Here is a 21,909-nt window from a genome sequence, read left to right as displayed (position 1 = left end):
CTATGTGTTGCTGGTGGTTGTTGCTGTTGCTGCTGCTGCTGTTATTATTATTTCATGCCTGACAAGTGATTCTTTGTATGTCTGTCATATGCCCTTCAGAAATTCTCAAGTATGATTTGCTTTTGTTGCTCAACCCAGTGATCCCACAAGGGAAAAAGTCTAATATGCAAGGCATCTTCTATATTACATTTTTCTTATTTGGACAAAACAGGCAAATCACCTTAGAAGTGATTGAACTGATCACAAATGTGTTTATAATATTATGTGTGTGTGTATACCCCTAGGTAAATGTTACCAAGTAATTATCTGAAATGGCAAATGTTGAAAACAAATTAAAATAATTTTTGATCACTCCATCACAAAGATAACACTGACTAAAACAGCCCCTTCTCATATTTCATAACCTTCAGACTGTGGGAAATCACTTGCAATATTATTAAAGTATTTCACCATATATTTTATTTTTATAGTAATGAATCTGATATTCTCTACTCTCCTTTGGTTTCTTATAGATCATCCATATATCATTCATTCCATTCACTTAAAGCATCATCTTCATTTCCAGGTATTTCTGTTGGTGACTGGTCAAGAGAAGTTGAATCTTTGTATCTTGTTGAACTCAGCTCAGACTGTATCTCAGTTGTTGAGGCTTTTTCTCCCCAGAAAGACTTGACTGCCCCCCTGGAGAAAAAGCAAAAACAAAAAAAGTCCATCAAGAACTGAAAACCAGGGGTGCCTGGGTGGATCAGTGGGTTAAGCCCCTGCCTTTAGCTCAAGTCATGATCTCAGGGTCCTGGGATGGAGCCCCGCATCAGGCTCTTTGTTCAGTGGGGAGCCTGCTTCCCCTTCTCTATGTCAAACAAATAAATAAAAATCTTAAAAAAAAAAAAAAAAACTGAAAACCAAAACTAAGTAGATATATATAATTTTCTATATTTAGAAGTGCCTCCTTAGTCATAATTTATTTTTAGTTTGTGGTGTATCCACTATATTTATGGTAGTAGATGAGTCCTCAGACCATACTCATGTAAGTATTAGAAATATTCTTTTAAAAAAATGAATATGGGCACCTGAGTGGCTCAATTGGTTAAGTCTCTGCCTTCAGCTCAGGTCATGGTCCCAGGGTCCTGGGCTCAAGCCCCACATTGGGCTCCTTGCTCAGCAGGGAGCCTGCTTCTCCCCTGCTTGCTTGTGCTTGCTCTGTGTCTCTCTCCCTTCCTCTCTCTCTGTTAAATAAATAAAATCTTTTTAAAAATTAGAGTAGGTTACACTAGCCAAGTTTTAGAGTTGTGAAAAATACAACTGAACAATACACATATTCATTCAAAACTTTTTTTTTACAATTACTATGTAAAATTATAAACATTGCACATATTTCTCTCTCATGGTGGGAAGCAAGTCATGAGCTCAGGTAGCCTGATGTAGAATAGTTGCAGGAGGTATACGGGGTGTTGGACTGTTTCAAGACACATGTGGGAGGCCTCGTGGTCAGGGCTTTGGTTTCATCAAACAAGTGGGGAGGCGGGGACAACAAGGAGAACATCAAGTAAGGGTGATGATTCAGTTCAACCCTTCACCTACCAGTTTATAATTATGAAGATAAGTATAAAGATCACGAATATACAGATAATAACTCCTATGGTCAGCACAAAAACTAGGACCGCATCAGTGTCTGGTCGGCTTGATCTTTTCATTTGCAATTCTAGAGAAAAAACACACACCTGATGATTATTACCACTGGAAAAAAAAAAGAGATATATCTAAATGGAAACTTTATAGCTAAAAAAAAACTGAAAAAATTTTAAACACAGAAGAATTAGTGGAAAGAAAGTTATTATTAGTAAACTTGCTCATCACTTTTGCAATGTCCTTTTTAAACATGAAGAAAAGTCAAAAGAATTGAATAATGAATATCCTGTACTCCCACCACCTAGACAGTACCATCAACATTTTGTTATCCATTTTACCCATCCTTCTACAAATTCATTGACCCATCTTATTTTTCAATGAATTTTAACATAATTTGCTAATGTCTGCACACTTCCCATAAAAATCTTCAACAGGCATATCAAACAAGTTTAATACTTGCTTACATTTTTTCTTTTGAAGTAAAATTTATGATAAATTACACAAAGATTTTAAGTGTACATTTACTTAGTTTTGGCAAATGCGAACACACATATGTAATTCAAACCCTATGAAGACACAGAATATCGCTATACCCCATCAACTTCCTTGAGCCCCTCCCAATTAATTCCTGACACATCCTCAGGAGGGAACTACTCTACTGATTTTCTTTTCCACCACAGATTAGTTCTGCCTATTTTAGAACTTCATAGGAATGGAAATATACACTATGTATTCCTTCTTGTGAGGCTTTTTTACTCAGTCTGTTTTAAAGATACACCCATAATGTTGCATGTATCAATAGTGTGGACATATAGGCCGTTGAAGCTTTAAGCCATCATAAATAAACTTCTATGAATATTTTTATGCAAGCTGTTTGCAAACATACATTTTTCACTTCTCTTAAATACCTAAGAGTGGAACTGCTGGGTCATAAGGTAGAGTTACACTTTAGTTTTCCAAGAAACTCTAAGATCTTTGCCCAAACTGATTGTACTGGTTATACATGTTTTGTGAATTTTTTTCTCTCAGGTTTTAGCTTGCTTGTTCATTTTTCTAATGATTTCTTTTTATGGACTAAAGTTTTTAATTTTGATGAAGCCTAATTTATCAATGTTCCCTTCTATGGTGACTGTTTTCTGAGTCATAACTAAGTAACCCTTGCCTATTCCAGTATCATGCAGATTTTCCCCTATGTTTCCACTCTAAAGATTTATGGTTTTAGATTTTACATTTAGGACAATGACATATGTCTAATTTTTATATATGTTGTAAGATAGGGTTTGCAGTTTAATTTTACACAAATATCCACACAACACTTTTAAATTATTCTTTCTCAAATCTTTCTGCTCTTCCTGCAATTAAGTCTATTTAAGAGACACAGCCAGTCTATTGTATGTATTACAACATTGCTACATTTTAAATTGGTGAAAAGCCAATTTGCATCAAATATTACTTACTTTATCAATTATATAGCTTTCTTGTGGTTCTTCTCAGTCCCCCAAATTATAGGATCCTAAAGAATTTGTGTGGAGAAGGACCAGAGAGATCACCAGATGGAACTACTGAATTACACAGATAAGTGAACCAACGTTCAGGGCCATTTAATGATTTGCCAAGCTATGTTTTATATATTGTAATATTTTAATTTTGGTAAGTACCACTCTACCAGAAGCAGTTTCCTATATGGGCAATCTCAACTGCTTATTTGTCTGGATTTTCGTCCTACTCTTTAAACACCACGGAGTACAATTTTTCATTTTCCTTAGTAATTCCAGCTCTATAAATTCAATTAGTGATCTCACTAAATAGTTCCAAGTGTGACAGAGAAATCACATCATATTTATATTCCAACATTGCTGGATTTTTCAAATCTTTTTTTTTATAATTTTAGATTGACAGAAGCAATGAGTTGGGGTTTTTTTGTTCGTTTGTTTGTTTTTTAAGCTAAAATGAAAGACACCTTTTAGGATTAAAACCTGAGAAGGAGAAATGCAAAATTCCATTCCATTTATTCATTACCCTACAATACTAGCCACTAGAGGATGAAGAGTGAGAGGTATAAAGATTTTGCTTTATTTCAAGGGTAGTCTTCTTGCAAGGATCACTTTTATATCTAGACTACTTTTATACCTAAAAAAAAAAAATAGGCTGAATTTCCTTTTGAAAATTTTTAATGAAAAATAGACTGAATTTCAATATTCTCACTTTTTAGGAAAACTAAGCTAAGGTTTACATTAGTTTTCTAGGGCCACAATAACAGAGTACCACAAACTGGGTGACTTAAAAACAACAGAAATTTTTTGTCTCATAGTTCAAGAGGCTAAAAGTCTGAATGCAAGGTATTGGTAAGGCCACCCTCACTCCAAAGGCTCTTCCTTTCTTCTTCCTACTTCTGGTGGCCCCGGATGTTCCCTTATGGCTTATGGCAACATAACTCCAGTCTCTGCCTCTGTTTTCACATGGCTGTCTTCTCCCTGTGTGTCTTTGTGGCTGCACATGACATTCTCTTCTCTCTTGTTCTGTATTTGTGTCCAAATTTCCCTCTTCTTATAAGGACACCAGTCATAGTGAATTAAAGACTCACTCTATACTAGTATGTATGACCTTATCTTAACTGAACAAATCACATCTGAAATGATTCTATTTCCAAACACAGTCACATTCTGAGGTTCTAGGAGTTAGGACTTGAGAAGGGAAACACAATTCAATCCATAACAATGCCTAATTATAAAGACAACTATTGTGGAAGTGAAAAATCTGATGTATAGAGGATGGATAGGAAATTTTCATTAACTAAACCATATTTACCCTAAAGATATTTCCATTGTGTACTTGTTTCAAGGCAGTACCATACTGTGCTGACATTTATAAACAAAATATTTGTTTGATGTCCAAACAGCCAAAAGGGTCTATCACAGTGGTATTCCCAATTGTCATTTTTAAAAGAACTAACTGATACCAAAGTATTCTAGAAACATTTTGTCATTTAACCAGATCATGTACTGAGATGACAGAGCTAACCCACCAGCCTTGGACTGCTACAAGAAAGAAGTTGGGAGTTGGGGGAAATTGGAGGGGGAGACGAACCATGAGAGGCTGTGGACTCTGAGAAACAAGCTGAGGGTTTTGGAGGGGAGAGGGGTGGGGGGATGGGTGAGCCTGGTGGTGAGTATTTAGGAGAGCACATATTACTGGGTGTGATGCATAAACAATGAATCTTGGAACACTGAAAAAATAAAATAAGGTTTAAAAAAAAAACAAAAAAAGTATTATGAGCTGCCAAGGCAAAAAAATAACTAAATTTTTAAAAAATAAAAAAAAATTTTAAAAATTTAAAAAGATTTTTTTAAAATAAATAAATTTTTTAAAAAGAGAGAAGTCAACTTTGTTTCACTTAAGGGCTAACATTTCAGGATCTGTGTTCTAGCCCTTAGCTTACACACTGTCAAATGTATATTGACTTCTATGAAACAAACTGAGGGTTACTGGAGGGGAAGGGGGTGGCGGGAATGGGGTAACTGGGTGATGGGCATTAAGGAAAGTATGTGATGTAATGAGCACTACGTGTTACATACAACTGATGCATCAATGAACACTACCTCTGAGACTAATAATATACTGTATGTTAACTAAATTTAAATAAAATAAAGTAAAATTTTTAAAAAATCTTCCAATCACATGAGGAGCTATGGTCCTAATAAGGACTAGGCTGTGGGGATAAAAACCGAGAATGGCTCCCAAAAAGTTTTAATATACTGAACTAGTACTTACTGAGGTATTCTTTAGTTTGATGAGGTTTGGTCCTTTCTTGCCTTTTTTAGCACTTTATTGAAATTATCCTTTTAATAACACTTGATATCTCAACTTAAGATTATGAGCTTTCACCATGAATTTTTTTTTTAAGGTAGTAAAAACATTAAAGAAACTTATAGTTTATTTTTAAAAGTCAGCCCTGAAACACTTTAGCTTATTTCCATTTTAATAAAAAGTGTTATGCTGAAAAATAAACTATAGCATAAATTCTTTACTTGGGATTGAGAAAAAGCTTCAAGGAATCCATGAATTCTCTTAAAAAGTAGCTTTTAGCATATTTGTTTATGTGAGTATTTTTCTGGGAAAAACCTCCTGAGCCTTGATTGGATTCTCAAAAGAAGTTGTGACCAAACCCCCTCATACCTTCAACAATGACAACCATAATAAAATGATTAAGCACAAAATGAACAAAAAGAAATAATTGGATATATTAGATATCATAGTCTAAACTGAAAGGACATGCACATGGATCCATTTTGCAAGGGGAGCACAGTTTCTCATGTGTAAAATTATATTCAAGACAAGATTTGTTTTTTGTGACATATATTGAGGCATTATTATTTCATCAAAAAATATTTTCTTCAAATGAATAATTTTTGAAGAACCATGTTTTGATGTTTCTTAATTTTATTATTTTACTATATCAAAAATTTTGTAAGCATCCATGAGGATTCCATATACCCATTTTCACTTTTGTGATAGAAGTAAGAGATTATAAGTCAAGTTAGAGCACTGTTCTTTGGAGATGCTTCAGGAATGCACCAAGTTCCCCAAAGTGAAACACATCTGACTCTACTTTATGAAAAAGAAATTAAGCACCACCTTGTAGAAAGTCTAAATGATATAAACCAGTAGTTTCCCAGAGGTTGCCTCCAAACCAGCAATACCTAGGAACTTATTAGAAATGTAAACTATTGTGTCACCTCACCCTAGATCTACTGAATCAGAAACTCTGGGAGTGGGGCTATTGGTCTGGATCAAGGAGCCCTCCAGATGATTTTGTTGCTTTTTAGAATTTGATATAAGCAAACCAAAACATTAATGGGCACTTACCACTTGTTGTATAGACTGTGAATTTCACAGATGCTATTATTTCATTATTATCCAAGGTAGAACACTCAAAAACCAAGGGATGAACTTCCCTGCGTACTTCCAGGATTGCTGAATCATTTGCAAGGATAATGGGTTGCTATTTAAAAAGGAAAAAAAAAAAAAAGTGCCAACATTCTTCATGTAAACTTAAGATCAGGAAACAATTTATTTCCCATAAGGAAAGAATAGTCATTATCTCTCAGTCTAGGACAATAATTAATTATGCACATGGATTTTAGAGTCAGACAATCCAGACATCAATAATCCTACCACTTCTGCCTGTGTGACCCAGGACAAGATACACTCTGCTTCTCAGTTGCTTATCTGTAAAATGCGTATAATGATAAGGATTACCTCATAGATTGTTATGTGGGTTAAAAGAAACTGTAGCGCTTGATGTTGTCTGATATTTAATAATCCCTCCATTAATGTTAGCTATTATTATCATCATCCAATTCCTATACATACAAATAAAAACTTTGCTTCCAAAATAGAATACTTAAATAAAAGGGATGTTTTAAATTCTGATAATAGCTGACCCCAAGACATATGTACAGTTTCAGCCCCACTTAATAATGCAATTATTGGGGCTGCCTGGGGTGGCTCAGTGGGTTAAGCCTCTGCCTTCAGCTCGGGTGATGATCTCAGGGTCCTGGGATCGAGTCCCACATTGGGCTCTCTGCTAGGCAGGGAGCCTGCTTCCTCTTCTCTCTCTCTCTACTTGTGATCTCTCTCTGTCAAATAAATAAAATCTTTAAAAAAAAATAATGCAATTATTATTGCATTAAAATCCAATTCAATTAAAATCTCAATAATAACAAAGTTGTAAGATTTTAACATCATTTTTGCAAACTGCTTCTAAAGAGAGAGTTTTTTGATAGCCATCAAGCCCTGGGAAAAAAATTTTATCACTCACTAGCAATCACCACGTTACATGTGTTTATTACTTACTTGGTCTGGCCTTAGAAGTTTCCAAATATATTTGAAGCGATTTACAGGAGATGTATGAATACATGCTAGTCTAACACTTTCAAGACTTTCTGAAACTGGTCTACCCCCTAAAAACAAGAAAAATTAAATACATATATACCATTAGGCATTATAAATTGTTTTATACAAAGGCTACTTTTAAAAGCCACTTTCAGTGTTAAAATCAACTATATGCTGGAAGTTCTCAAAATTATTATTGAGGGTTTGAATGTAGACGAGTAGAGAAGAGTGATGGATGCAAAGCAAAGTCACCAAAAGAAGCGGGTGGGAAATACCAAAGCTGTGTGTTCCTTCAGCAGAAAAAATAGCAAGGGCAACCAGTTCAGTGATGTATTAGATTAAACTTTGAGATCTGCTAGTGGCTTTCAATTTACTGGTTAGGGACCACACCCCCGCCCCACCCTGACTAGAGATAATGAAATCTCAAAGTAGTATAATATGATAAAGAACAGCTTTCAAAGTTCCCAATTTAAAGTTTGCCAATCTACTCATAAAATGTCATTACCAAAGTGTCAAAAGTGTTTCACTATAGGACAGCCTTGACCAGAGACTCTGAATATAATAAGCTTCCAGTGTATATTATGGAGACTATATGTTAAATTTTAGACATCATTGACAAATGTAAGGCAAAGGCAGAAAGGTACTCTGAGCTTTAATTGTCTAGAGAAGTGGAATTTTAAGTTGTATTATAATTTCCTTTCAATATATCAATTGCTCAATTCCTTCCACCCATGGCAACCTGAGGTTAAGGCTATTTCCCCAGAGTAAAGTCTTCCCCCTCATCTCCCTCCAATACAGAGTCCAACTCACAGCCACAATCTACTGGTCCACGGCATTCTTCTACCCGTACAATACACTTGGATTCACCTCCAGGGCATCCATTTGTTAGTATGACTTCTCTAATACCAACACCTTTGGTGAAAGAAATCAGCAAATGTTAAGAAAAATTCATTCCACTTTCTTTACTTTTCCATCTAGATCTTTTTTGAGACTCTTCTTCTAATTTCATAAGTTAAATTCCTAAATTCAGAGTGATAATGCTTAGAATATTTTTATGCCCCTCATTTTGAATTATTTCATAAAACAGCATTTCCCAAAGTAAGTTACATGAAACACTAGTTCCTCTAGTTGTCACCATAAGAAAAAGGATTCCAAAATTATACACATTGAAAATGATACATTAACTAAAATTAAATTGTCCTTCTTATTACAGGATTTTGGGGGAATTTTTTTTAATATGCTAGTAAATTAATGAGCTATTCTGTGTGAAGTTGCATAGCTCTAAGATGTAAAATTTTTAGATTTTTAACACCTTTAAAATCAGAAATCAGAATTTATCAGAATTGACAGCATGTGACAAATAGGCAGCATTTCTCCTTTTTTAGAGGTGCATAAAATACGCTTCTCATAGCTGACCAAAGTCTTAGATTTGATGAAATATAGTAAGATGCAGGGTCTCCCAAATTTGTCTGGCCAAGGAAGTTTTAGAAGTGGTCTTGGAGCTCTGAAGGGCAATCTAAAAATCACATTTTAAAACATAAATAAGGGGAGTCTGGGTGGCTCAATGGGTTAAGCCTCTGCCTTCGGCTCAGGTCATGATCTCAGGGTCCTGGGATTGAGCCCTGCTTTGTACTCTCTGCTCAGTAGGGAGCCTGCTTGCCCCTCTCTCTCTGCCTGCTGCTCTGCCTACTTGTTCTCTCTCTCTCTCTCTCTCTCTGTTGAATAATTAATTTAAAAACACTTTTAAAACATAAATATATGCTTTTTAATATTTAGGTTGCTAAGATCTCTGTATTAAATAAAGGAGGTCAAAGTATTAATGACCAAATTTCAATTTCTAACAAGATAATCTCTTGAATGCTATGGTGAGTGCTGTGAAGTATATAAGCCTGAGGATTCACAGACCTGTACCCCTGGGGCAATAATACATTATATGTTAATTTTAAAAAGAATCAATCACATGCTCCACCAGCTGAGCCAGCCAGGTGCCCCTAAATTTAATAAATGTTGTCAAATACCTGAAATTATATTTTATTTGTTTGCATGTTCCAATAAAACCTTATTTATGGGGAAAAAACAAGATACTCTCTTGAGAATTACCACACTTTTTTACAACAAGAAATCAAGTCTTTACTAACAGATCTCAGCTCTCCATTGGGTTTGCTTTTCACCACAGAATTAAGGAACATGATAAAATGTCCTATCTTGGTAAACATGTCCTATGGCAAGTGATCTGTGATAAGAGAATGCAGCCACAGGCTAAGGAGCAATCCATCTTGATTTCCATGTCTACCAGATTCCCTCTTTCAGCCCCTAAAAATGTTAATCATAAACCCATTCTCCCATCCAAGTACTAACCAGGCCCGACCCTGCTTAGCTTCCGAGATCAGACAAGATCGTTTACGTTCAGGGTGGTATGGCCATAGATATAAACCCATTCTCAAGGGCAAGGGAGAGTTGAAGTCTAGAGATGACTTAAAACAGTGCTTCTCAAACTTTAGAGTGCATGCAATCACCTGTGAATCTTATTAACAGGCAAATTCTGATTCAGTAGGTCTGGAGTAGGTTCTGAGATTCTGCATTTCTAACAAGCTCCCAGATGATAATGATGCAGCTGGTCTGTGAACCAAACTTTGAGTAGCAAAGGAGAGGACTCTACATGAGATAAGGAGATCAAAGGTTGGAAGAGGAACGATCTCTTTTCTTTTTAATTTTTCAGTTATAATTCTAGTAGAGTTAACATATAATGTCATATTAGCTTCAGGTGTACAATATAATGATTCAACAATTCTATACATTACTCAGTGCTCATCATAAGTGTACTCTTTGAGGAAAGATCTCTTTTGATTAAAAGAGATGCCTAAGAATGGCTGCAGTATAGCGTCACTTGAATTTATAAAAAGTACCTCTCTAGATGCACAGCCTTATTCTGAAATGCATAAATATTTTCCAAGCAAGTTTATTTATGAATTTATTTAGCCAAATGCAGTTCATTGCGATAATGTGTGTAGGTGTGAGATTTTCTGTAACTCCAAGTAACACTAAAAATCTGCCTGGGTATTCCAGAAAAAGAAAACTTTTTGACTGCTAAAATACTGTTTTGAGAGTTCAATAGAATTTCCAACTAAGTGCTTTTGTTCCTCTAAATAGTTGTTTTAAACTGAAAATATTTTAAAATATTTTAGATGCAAAATGTTGCCTTTAAGGCATCTTTCTCCTTAGAATTTATCAGCATCTGACATAAATGTTTTAATATTACTGTTTTGGGTTTTTTTATTATGTTCAGTTAACCTATATACATCATTAGTTTTTGATGTAGTGCTCAATGATTCATTAGTTGCGTATAACACCAAGTGCTTATCACAACACATATCCTCCTTAATAACCATCACCTGGTTACCCATCCTCCTCACCCCCGCTTCCCTTCCGTAACCCTCAGTTTGTTTCCCAGAGTCAAGAGTCTCTCATGGTTCGTCTCCCTCTCTGATTTCTTCCCATTTTGTTTCCCTCCCTTCCCCTGTGGTTCTCTGCGCTATTCCTTATGTTTCACATATAAGTGAAACCATATGATAATTGCCTTTCTCTGCTTGACTTATCTCACTTATCATAATACACTCCAGTTCCTTCCATGTCAATGCAAATGGTAAGTATTCATCCTTTCTGATGGCTGAGTAATATTCCATTGTATATACAAACCACATCTTTATGCTTTCATCTGTTGAAGGACATCTTGGCTCTTTCCACAGTTTGGCTATTGTGGACATTGCTGCTATGAACATTGGGGTGCATATGCCCTTTCTTTTCACTAATCTGTATCTTTTGAGTAAATATCCAGTAGTACAATTGCTGGGTCATAGGATAGCTCTATACTTCTTGAGGAACCACTATACTGTTTTCCAGAGTGGCTATACCAGCTTATGTTCCCACCAACAGTGTAGCAGGGTTCCCCTTTCTCCACATCCTTGCCCACATTTGTTGTTTCCTATCTTGTTAATTTTTGTCATTCTAACTGGTGTAAGGTGGTATCTCATCGTGGTTTTGATTGCATTTCCCTGATGACTAGTGATGTTGAACATTTTTTCAGGTGTCAGTTAGCCAGCCATATGTTTTCTTTGGAGAAGTGTCTGTTCATGTCTTCTGCCCATTTCTTGACTGGATTATTTGTTTTTTGGGTGTTAAGTTTGAGAAGTTCTTTAAAGATCTTGGATACCAGCCCTTTATCTGAAATGTCATTTGCAAATATCTTCTTCCATTCCGTGGGTTGCCTCTTAGCTTTGTTGACTGTTTCGTTTGCTGTACAAGAGCTTATCATCTTGACGAAGTTCCAAAAGTTCATGTTTGCTTTTGTTCCCCTTGCCTTTGGGGATATGTCTTGAAAGAAGTCGCTATGGCTGATGTCAAAGAGGTTACTGCCTATGTTCTCCACTAGGATTTTGATGGATTCATGTCTCACATTTAGATCTTTCATTCATTTTGAGTTTATCTTTGTGTATGGTGTAAGAGAATGGTCTAGTTTCACTCTTCTGCATGTGGCTTTCCAGTTTTCCCAGCACCACTTATTGAAGAAACAGTCTTTTTTTCCATTGGATATTCTTTCCTGCTTTGTTGAAAATTAGTTGAGAGTCCATTTCTGCACTCTCTATTCTGTTCCATTGATCTTTGTGTCTGTTTTTGTGCCAAAACCATGCTGTCTTGATGATTAAAGTTTTGTAACAGAGCTTGAAGTCAGGCATTGTGATGCCCCCAGCTTTGGTTTTCTTTTTCAACAATCCCCTGGCAATTCAGGGTCTTTCTGGTCTTTCTTAAAAACAATTTTAAGATTGTTTTAAAGTCTTTCTTAAAAACAATTTTAAGATTGTTTGTTCCAGCTTCATGAAAAAAGTTGACAGTATTTTGATGGGGATTACACTGAACGTATAGATTGCTCTGGACAGCATAGATATTTTAACAATGTTTATTCTTCCAATCCATGAACATAGAATATTTTTCCATCTCTTTGTGTCTCCCTCCATTTCTTTCATTAAGTGTCCTGTAGCTTCTAGAGTATGGATCCCTTACCTCTTTGGTTAGGTTTACTCCTAGGTATCTCATGGGTTCTGGTGCTATTACAAATGGAATCAATTCCTTAATTTCTCTTCCTTCAGCTTAATTTTTGGTGTATAGAAATGCAACTGATTTTTGTGCATTGATTTTGTTATCTGCCACATTGCTGAATTACTATATGAGTTCTAGTAACATTGGAGTGGAGGCTTCTGGGTTTTCCACATAAAGTATCATGTTATCTTTGCCAATTTGAATGCCTTTTATTTCTTTTTGTTGTCTGATTGCAAGGACTTCTAGTACTATGTTAAACAATAATGGTGAGATTGGGCATCCCTACTGTGTTCCTGATCTTAAGGGAAAAGCTTTAAGTTTTTCCCCATTGAGAATGGTATTTGCTGTGGACTTTTCATAGATGGCTTTTATGCTATTGACGCATGTTCCCTCTATCCCTATATTTTGAAGAGTTTTAATCAGGAAAGGATAATGTATTTTGTCAAATGCTTTTTCTGCATCAACTGAGAGGATCATATGGTTCCTGTTTTTTTCTTTTACTAATGTGCTCTATCATGTTGATTAATTTCTGAATGTTGAACCATACTTGCATCCCAGGAATATATCCCACCTGGTTGTGGAAATAATTCTTTTTGGAAGGAACTCAAAAACTTGGAAGTTAAAGAATATCTGCTAAGGAATAAGTGGGTCAACCAGGAAATTAAAGAAGAACTTAAACAATTTATTGAAACTAATGAGAATGAAAACACAATGATCCAAAACCTATGGGACACTGCAAAGGCAGTCCTAAGAGGGAAATTCATAGCCATCCAAACATCTCTCAAAAAATTAGAAAAATTCCAAATGCACAAGCTAATCTTACATGTAAAGAACCTGGAGAAAGAATAGCAAATAGGGCCTAAACCAAGAAGGAGAAGAAAAACAATAAAGATTAGACAGAAATCAATGAAATATAAACCAGAAAAACAGTAGAACTGGTCAATGAAACTAGAACCTGGTTCTTTGAAAGAATTAATAAGATTGATAAACCTCTGGCCAGACTTATCCAAAAGAAAAGGGAAAAGACCCAAATTAATAAAATCATGAAGGAAAGGGGAGAGATATGACTAACACAAAGGAAATAGAAACAATTATTAGAAATTATTACCAGCAACTATATGCCAACAAATTAATCAATCTAGAAGAAATGGATGCATTCCTGGAAACTTGTAAACTACCAAGACTGAAACAGGAAGAAATAGACAATCTGAACAGACCAATAACCAGCAAGGCAATTGAAGTAGTAATCAAAAACCTCCCAAAAAACCAGAGTTCAGAGCCAAATGACTTTCCAGGGAATTCTACCTAACATTTAAAGAAGAAATAATACCTATTCTACTGAAGCTGTTTCAAAAAAATAGAAGTAGAAGGAAAACTTTCAAATTCATTTTATGAGGCCAGTTTTAATATTATTTTTTGTCTTTGCCCCTACATACACTCCTTGAAGGCAAGGAGTTTCCTCTGCTTTATTCTAGCTCTTAAAACAATACATGACACATAGTAGGCAAAATTCAAAACATCATTTGATGAATGAATAAATATATAATTTCTGAAACACATCTTTAAATAATAGAGTAATACAATAAAAATTACTAGAATTCCCGTAAAAATAATTCTGTGAAATTTCTCAAGGAAGCAAAGTAAATTACAAATGAATATTCACAAGTTTATTACATGTATTCCTCTAATTTGTGACTGACCCACTAAGGTTAAGGTTAAAAATGGGTTTAAAATTATCTCAAGGGGGGCACCTGGGTGGCTCAGTGGGTTAAAGCCTCTGCCTTCGGCTCAGGTCATGATCCCAGTGTCCTGGAATCGAGCCCCGCATCGGGCTCTCTGCTCTGCAGGGAGCCTGCTTCCTCCCCTCTCTCTCTCTGCCTGACTCTCTGCCTACTTGTGATCTCTGTCAAATAAATAAAATCTTTAAAAAAAATTATCTCAAGGGACAGAAAGTAGAATAATGATTGTTAGGGACTGGGGGGAGGAGAGAACTGAGAGTTAGTGTTTAATGGGTATGGAGGTTTTACTTCAGGATAATGAAAAAGTTCTGGAGATGGTTGGTGGTAATGGTTACACAACAATGTGAACATGTTTAATGTCACTGAGTTGAATATTTAAAAATGGTTAAAGTACTAAATTTTATGTTAGATTTATTTTGCCACAGTAAAAATATGTTAACTCAAATACAAATAATTCAGGTATATTTCTTTAAAAAAATCATTCTGCTCTAGGTCTGCATGGATTTTTCTGTCTTCTTACCATTTGGTTTTTGTCTTTCTCTAACTTCACTATCCTTTTTCCAAGGCAGTTCTATTTAGAATAAATTTAATTTCATTGTGAATTATCTATTGTCTTCTCAGTAGTTCTCAAAGTGGTTGTCAAAAGATAGTCTTCTAACCAGCAGCATCAGCTTTATTTGTGAACTTGTTTAGAAATACAAATTCTTGGGTCCTCCAAAGGCCTAGTGAGTTAGTAACTCTGAGGTAGGTCCAGCAGTCTGTGTTTTAACAAGCCCTATAGGCACTTAGGGTGAACACTTTAGTTTGAGAAACACTGGTCTACTATAGTATGTGTAGCCTTAATCCCACCCCCATGTAAGAGACTTTATGTCCAGTTTCCATTCATCTCATAGCTTTTGAATATTGTCTTCCCCCCAAAAAGCTAATACCTCTTTTCTCCAAGACATAACATATGAATTGGAGAAATGTAGATTTTAGAAGAGACTATTACAAATAGGCAAATTTCTTGATTTGCCACACAGTGTGTGGGAAGACATCTGTGAGATGCAACAGAAGATCCTTCAGCTTCTGAACATCTGTGAGATAAAGTTTTTCTTGGTGAAGGCAGTTTATGCCAAAAAAAAAAAAATATAGGGGCTGGCTTAAAATAAGACAGGTTGTGAAGTGAAAATATCTTACCTTTCAAATTTTGTGTATAAATTATAGTTTGAGAGGTAAATGCAAGTACACAAATTACAAACAAAAATTGCCAGTTTTTACCTTCTTCCCCCCACCAAATATAATATTGTTGATTTATCTGCTCTTGCTACTTACCACATGTAACGGTGCACATCCCAAATTCTACTTCTTTGACTACTGTCGTATTTGAAACTAAACATAAAGTGCAAAGATACATTATTTAATCATATGAAAACTTCTCAAAGGGAAATACTCTTACTTGAGGATAAGGGATAAAAGCACTTATCATATGGGAAGCAGATAGTTTTTAGTTTTATTAAATCAGAAAAGCAATGTCATTCCTAGTATATATTTTCTATTATTGCTTAAATCAAAAGAAGCTTAAACCTTTGAAATGATGAGTTAAATCATATGATCTCCCTGATATGAGGAAGTGGAGATGCAACATGGGGGGTCAAGGGGGTAGGAGAAGAATAAATGAAACAAGATGGGATTGGGAGGGAGACAAACCATAAGTGACTCATAATCTCACAAAACAAACTGAGGGTTGCTGGGGGGAGGGGTTTTGGGAGAGGGGCTGGGGTTATGGACATTGGGGAGGGTATGTGCTATGGTGAGTACTGTGAAGTGTGTAAACCTGGCGATTCACAGACCTGTACCCCTGGGGATAAAAATATAGTATATGTTTATAAAAAATAAAAAAATAAATTTAAAAAAAAATTAAAAAAAATGATGAGTTAAATTAGAAAATACTTTGAAAAGGTCTATATTTAAACTTTTATAAAATTAAAAATAATTTTTTTCATCAGCTCAATACATGGCGAGCTAAAGCTCTATAGATCAAAAAACAAAACAAAACAAAACAAAAGCCTGCCAATCAATGGTGAGGCCCAATTTTTTCTATTCTCTATTTTTCAGAAAGATTTGAGTGCAACATTTCCATCCAAAAATAAGTCTTTATACCAAATATCCATTAAAATTATGTTGTAGAATGGTTCTACACATTCTTAGGTTAAGATGATAAACTATTTCCAAGAATTTATTTCAACACTTTATTTAGCAGGATAATTTAGGAATGTAAATGTATTTGAGTAGTTAAGTATTATTGATTTTTAAATCACAAGTTTCTCTGTTTCTAATTGTTCTGAAGTTTGGCATTATTTCCACCAGCTATAGGATATAACCAATTCTTCATAGCAGATTAGGACTAATATCTCAAAATAAAAAAATATTACATGAGGTGTTAAAATTTTTTTAAGTATTGTATCCTAAATTAACAATATTACATGGGAAAGTGCAATGGAATTGAAGTCCAAATTGCTGTCTCTACAACTAATCAACTGAGTTTGAGCAAATTACATAAACTCTGTCAGGCCTAGTTAGCTATTCTGCAAAAATGTGGAAAGGAGAACCTATCTTATTTGATGGTTCTCTAATGAGAATATTTGTAAGAATTAAATGAGACAACATAGGTGAAAACATCCTGTAACTTTAGTGCTATAAACATGCTTAAAATATCATAACTTCACACTCAGTGCACATCACATTTTCCTATACTGATTTCTGTAAGACAATACCTTCATAAACACTGCTATTCTATACTTACAAGCACCAAATACAGTTCCCTGAATGCATCGTATGCTCTTGATGTATGTATGTTAAATAAATCAATATTGACTTTGGGAAATGATTCAGACTATCAAGATCAATTTTGAAATGATGTTTTTGCTTGAGATGCCTGGATACTTTCTGTTGGCACATTATGAGATATAAATTAAAAGCTTAATCTTGAACATAGAAAACACAGGTAGGAGAATGAGTTAATACCTTTAGACTTTTATAACCTCTTTTCAAAAGTCACTAAAAAACTATTAATCAATCAGCCCTATGTTCACTACCTATGCTACTTTGAGAAAGTTACTCAAGTTCTCCTAACTTCAAAAAAAAAATTGGATTTAATAAGATGATCTCTGAAGTCCCTTTTGGCTTTGAGTGCCCATTAGGTCATTCAATGTCTTCCATTTTTTATGGGAATCCTATCATGGTGGGTCAGAGAAATTACATGTATCCAGACTTTAGTGTTGTATTTGTCAAGATCTTCTGTTATATACCAGAGTAAAAAGGAAAAATATGGTCTGAATGTCAATAAATTTTTATGTGTAACTCATTGAACAGTTAATATCCACTGATGCTAACTGGTTGGTGTTAATGTGTAAGGAATAATGTGTCACAGGATTCTGTCCTATTTAATATTTTTATTAATGACCTGGAAAATACTGGTATCATACTGACTGAGTCCACAGATTCTGAAAAACTAGGAAAGATATCAAATATGTTCGAAGATAAATCTGGCTCTAAAAGTGCCACAGTGGAATACTGCATGAGTCTAACAAAATGAAACCTTAAGGAAGTAAGTCTTGCACATAGAGCTGAAAAGTAACTGTCCCCAAAATATGATAGGCGGTCTTAATTTGACGGAATAGGTGAAAATGAGTGGAGATTTCAATAGTAAGTTCAATAGGCATCAAGACTGTGAAGAGGCCACCCTAAAAATCTACTTGGTTTTTAGACTTTACTGATAAAAGCCTGTCATCCATAACGATGGAGATAATGATTCTACACTTTTTTTGTTCTGACCAGATCTTGGAATGTTTTCTTCAATTCTGGACAGCACACTTTAACTGCTGGTATATACCATCAGGGTCCAATATTAATTTTTGAATCCCTTTTTTAAAAGTTAATATATAAGGCTGATATTTCATAACTTTTATTCTTCCTTAGAGGTGCTCCAAAGAAAAAGAGAAAATACAGATATATTTATATAGGATAAAACTTAAAGAATGAAACTCATTCTATTTTGCAATTATTATGTAGGTCTATTGTTGGTCCCTTTTATAAATGTAAGGATATAGGTATAGGAGAACTATAAATCTAAGGGCATAGGTATAGGTATACCCATCGATTTATAAAAGTTTATAGAGTATACAGAAAGTATAAAAGGTGTAAAAGGTATGGGGAAGTATAAGAGGTAGGAGTATAAATCTAACACAATATTTTAGTAATTTTTCCTACATTTTTAAACAATTTGTTATTTCATCATCCATAATGATGGATTTTATTATTTCTTATTGATTATTCCCAACTATGTGTTTTTAAAGGATATAGTAAATAATATGGAATAATATTGGAATATTAAATATTAGTTATAAAATGGAAGAAAGTTTGGAATTGCCTAGAAGGATGATGAAATTGTAAAATAAAACATAGCTGTTAGAGAATCCTTTGTTTTCTTATTTCTTTGCCCCTAGTATTGCATTGTCTTTCAGGAAGATAGAAAAGAACTCTGGAGATACCTTTCTGGAAGTTTTTTTCAGCTTGCACTGAACACAGTTGAAGTTTTTGAATTTTTCATTCTTTTTTTTTTTTCGGTCCATTAAAGGTAAAAAGAAAATTGACAGATAAAAAACTTCACAGTTGTTGGATTAATCAGAAGATGAACAGAGAGCAGCACCTTACATGCTGATGATGGTAAAACTGATTGCATAAGCAAAATGAGTGAGAGATGATGGTAACTTAGATGAATATCCAAGATGAATTTTCTCTAACTCAAGAATCAATGAATTAATATTTCACTTCTAAGTATGAAAAGGATATATGGTATTCTCATCTAGTTAGTCTTTCAATAGGAAGGACTTGATCCTGAAATGTTTTGTGAAAAGAAGCTGGACCATACTGCTTTGCTAAAAGGTTATGGACAACATTCTTTCTTCTTTAAAGCTGTTTATCCACCAAAATTTACTTGATAACAGGTTTGTAAATGGACAGATCATGATGGCAGGTATGTAAACAAAGGTGATTAAAAGAAAATAGATGATGTAGAAATGAATAAAATTCATTGGACCAATAATTCTAACATGTTTTTAAGCCTAAAATGAAAACATTTTGCAATCATGGAGTAAAGAATATGGTAGTCTCCTCATCAACAAAATACATAGCTTCAGTTTTCAAAAGTATTGTGTGTTGACGATGCACAAAGTAATAAACTAGAATCTATTAGAGAGGTACTTGAAGTCTGGAATCAGTATTTATAAGATGGATACATTCCAGACTCATGCATAACAGTTAGTGAGCATTTAGTTGCTTTCAAAATATCTTTCCCATTTGGGATATATATATCTTCAAAACCAGGAAATATGGAATAAAAATTTGGAGTTTTCCATATTTACATTCTCACTAAAATTTCAAATTTGTTTTCATTAACCCTTTATTCTTATTTTTGTAAATTACTTGTAAAATGCCTTAAAAGTTAAAAAAAAAATGTCCATTTGATAGCAAATAGTAACGAATGTTTTTGTGGTCCATTGAGAGTTAAAAGGGGCTTTGTCAAATTTTAATAATGGCTCTGGAAATTTTCCAATCTTACACACCTCCGACTGTTTACAGTTCTGAATTCTCACTCTCCCCAGAAAAAGCAACTGCGCATAAAATTGTACATAGAAAATTCCAAAGTTCACAGATCAGGAAACTGAGACAAGAGAATAAGTAACTTGCCTACATTTTAATTTGTATCCAAGACAACATAACTTCATTGCCTGGGTTTAGCTTAAACTCTATTTAGCATTTTACAGGTAGAACAGTTCAGTACTAAAACTAATTCAACCACTTTTAAAACTAGAGTGAAGCAACAGCTATTAAATTTTAGAACGTTTGTTGTCTAGTCTCTTTCACATTTCCAAAGTCAAGGACCTCTCCAAGATCCTTGTAATGTAATGTTGTGAAGGCAATGCAAACCTCCACCCCACCATTAACCTCAGATGGCTAATTTCTTTCCATAGCTGAAAACCACTGTCATCAGGAAATAAAAGAAAAGCAGATAAATACAACACCTATTCTATATGTATAGAAAACAAGAGATTGCCAGGGATAGTAAAAAAAATCTTGGCTGGTTTATTTACGGGGAAAGGGTATCATTTCTACTGATTTCAAAGGCTGCAAACCAGCAGCTGGACTTCTACCTACCAGGATGTGAGTTACTAACCAATATAACATGTATAATAGCTTGTCAAGTTTTAGTGCTTAATGAGCCAACAGAATAAGGCAAATTTATGGACCAAGCACAGTCTCATTCTCCAGGTACCCAACAAAACCACTAGTTGCTTGGAAGTTGAGTGTACAAATCTTACACCACCACACTACAGAGGTGCTCAAGTGTAGACCTGCATGAAGCGGACAGGGGGCTTCGGGGCATTTTTGCAGCATTTTGGTCTAAGATGTGTCACAGTAAGGGGAATTCTTAATTCTTTTGAGTTCCAAGCTAAAGAGCAAACGTGGAAAGGAGTAAGACCTCAAGCAATTTGGAACAGGGGGGGAAAAAAAATCTACAATGGGAAAGAAAAACGTGTAACTGCAAGGAGTCAAAATAATTCCCGTGGGTGGGAGGTTACTCCTGACTCGTACCCCTTAAAAAAATGGAGGGGGAGCATCTTTTTCCTTCTCTAGAGCAATATTTAGCAGCAATTCTGTAACAACTTTTATGTACATGCTTATTTGTTTTTCTTGCTGTGGCCTTGGAGAATTAGCACATCCTGTTCAAGGCCATTAGGCATATGAAAAAAGTATAAATTCGAGGCTGTCTGCAAGAGAGCTCTACGGATGTTAACAGGGATAATAATTCGCATTGTCCTCAGACGGAGGGCAGGGCTTTGCCCTCAACTGGCCCCTGTCAAGGAGCCTCCCGCCCTCACCATCCTCCTCAGCCACAGACTGGGCTTCGTTCTCAGCCTCGCTCTCGCTCTCGGCCTCCTCCTCCGCCTCATTCTCGCCCTCGGCCTCGCCCTCGCGGGCCAAGCCGGGATCCTGGGCGGCGGCGGTGACGTTCGTCCCACAGGCGGACTGGAGGCCCGCCAGGAGCAGCCAGCCGACCGTCAGTAGCAGCCCGCTGGAGCAGCCCGCGCCCCCAGGGCTCATGGTTCTCGGCCCCGACGGCCGACCAAGACACAGTCGCAGCCGCCGGCTCCTGACAAGAGGTGCGTCGAAGACAGGAGCCGCCAGACTCCGAACCCCCGAGCCGCGCCAGGCAACCATTGAGGCGTCACGGCTCGTCACCGGCGAGCAGAAGGCCACTTGCGGTCCAAGTGCCGTTGGAACGCGCGCGGGGTCACCCGTCGCACCTCGTTTGACACTTCCGACGGCGCTTGGGCCGCGCCGCTTGCTTTCCGGCGTCGCAGGTGCGCGAGCGGCCGCGCGCACGGCCTCCGTTACTAAGCAACCCGCTAGCCACAGCCACTGGCGTTTCTCGCTCACGCTTCTCTCCTAGGAGAGACCTTCGTCCTTCCTACGTGTACTCCTCCGCAAACCATATCCCTAGACCCTG

The 21,909-nt window shown here is 35.8% G+C and overlaps 1 protein-coding gene across 1 annotated transcript; it reads right to left on the bottom strand.

Annotated features, from left to right (window-relative positions):
• Positions 1–353: 353 nt before the first annotated feature.
• On the bottom strand, positions 354–21,653 carry SPACA1 (sperm acrosome associated 1). Its single transcript, XM_032858366.1, has 7 exons — positions 21,281–21,653; positions 15,672–15,728; positions 8,335–8,436; positions 7,486–7,592; positions 6,496–6,631; positions 1,582–1,702; positions 354–681 (listed from the first exon to the last, which is right to left on the bottom strand). The coding sequence occupies exons 1-7, from the start codon at positions 21,618–21,620 to the stop codon at positions 525–527; spliced, it is 1,020 nt and encodes a 339-aa protein (XP_032714257.1). The 5' UTR covers positions 21,621–21,653; the 3' UTR covers positions 354–524.
• Positions 21,654–21,909: the final 256 nt, after the last annotated feature.

This window comes from Lontra canadensis, unplaced genomic scaffold (genome assembly GCF_010015895.1).
Source record: "Lontra canadensis isolate GAN:19392208 unplaced genomic scaffold, GSC_riverotter_1.0 scaffold14, whole genome shotgun sequence".
NCBI classification, from domain to species: domain Eukaryota; kingdom Metazoa; phylum Chordata; class Mammalia; order Carnivora; family Mustelidae; genus Lontra; species Lontra canadensis.
The sequence above is the reverse complement of the archived record's forward strand: the minus strand, read 5'-3'. Positions and strand labels throughout refer to the sequence as shown.

What these genes read in the sequence shown, in the direction of transcription:
- SPACA1 (XM_032858366.1), bottom strand. Translation starts at nt 21,620, where the DNA reads ATGGTTGCCTGGCGCGGCTCGGGGGTTCGGAGTCTGGCGGCTCCTGTC. An exon ending in TGGACCAGTAGATTGTGGCT is followed by an intron (nt 7,593 to 8,334) that starts GTGAGTTGGACT and finishes TCTTGTTTTTAG; the next exon opens with GGGGTAGACCAGTTTCAGAA. An exon ending in CACAGTCTATACAACAAGTG is followed by an intron (nt 1,703 to 6,495) that starts GTAAGTGCCCAT and finishes TTTTTTCTCTAG; the next exon opens with AATTGCAAATGAAAAGATCA.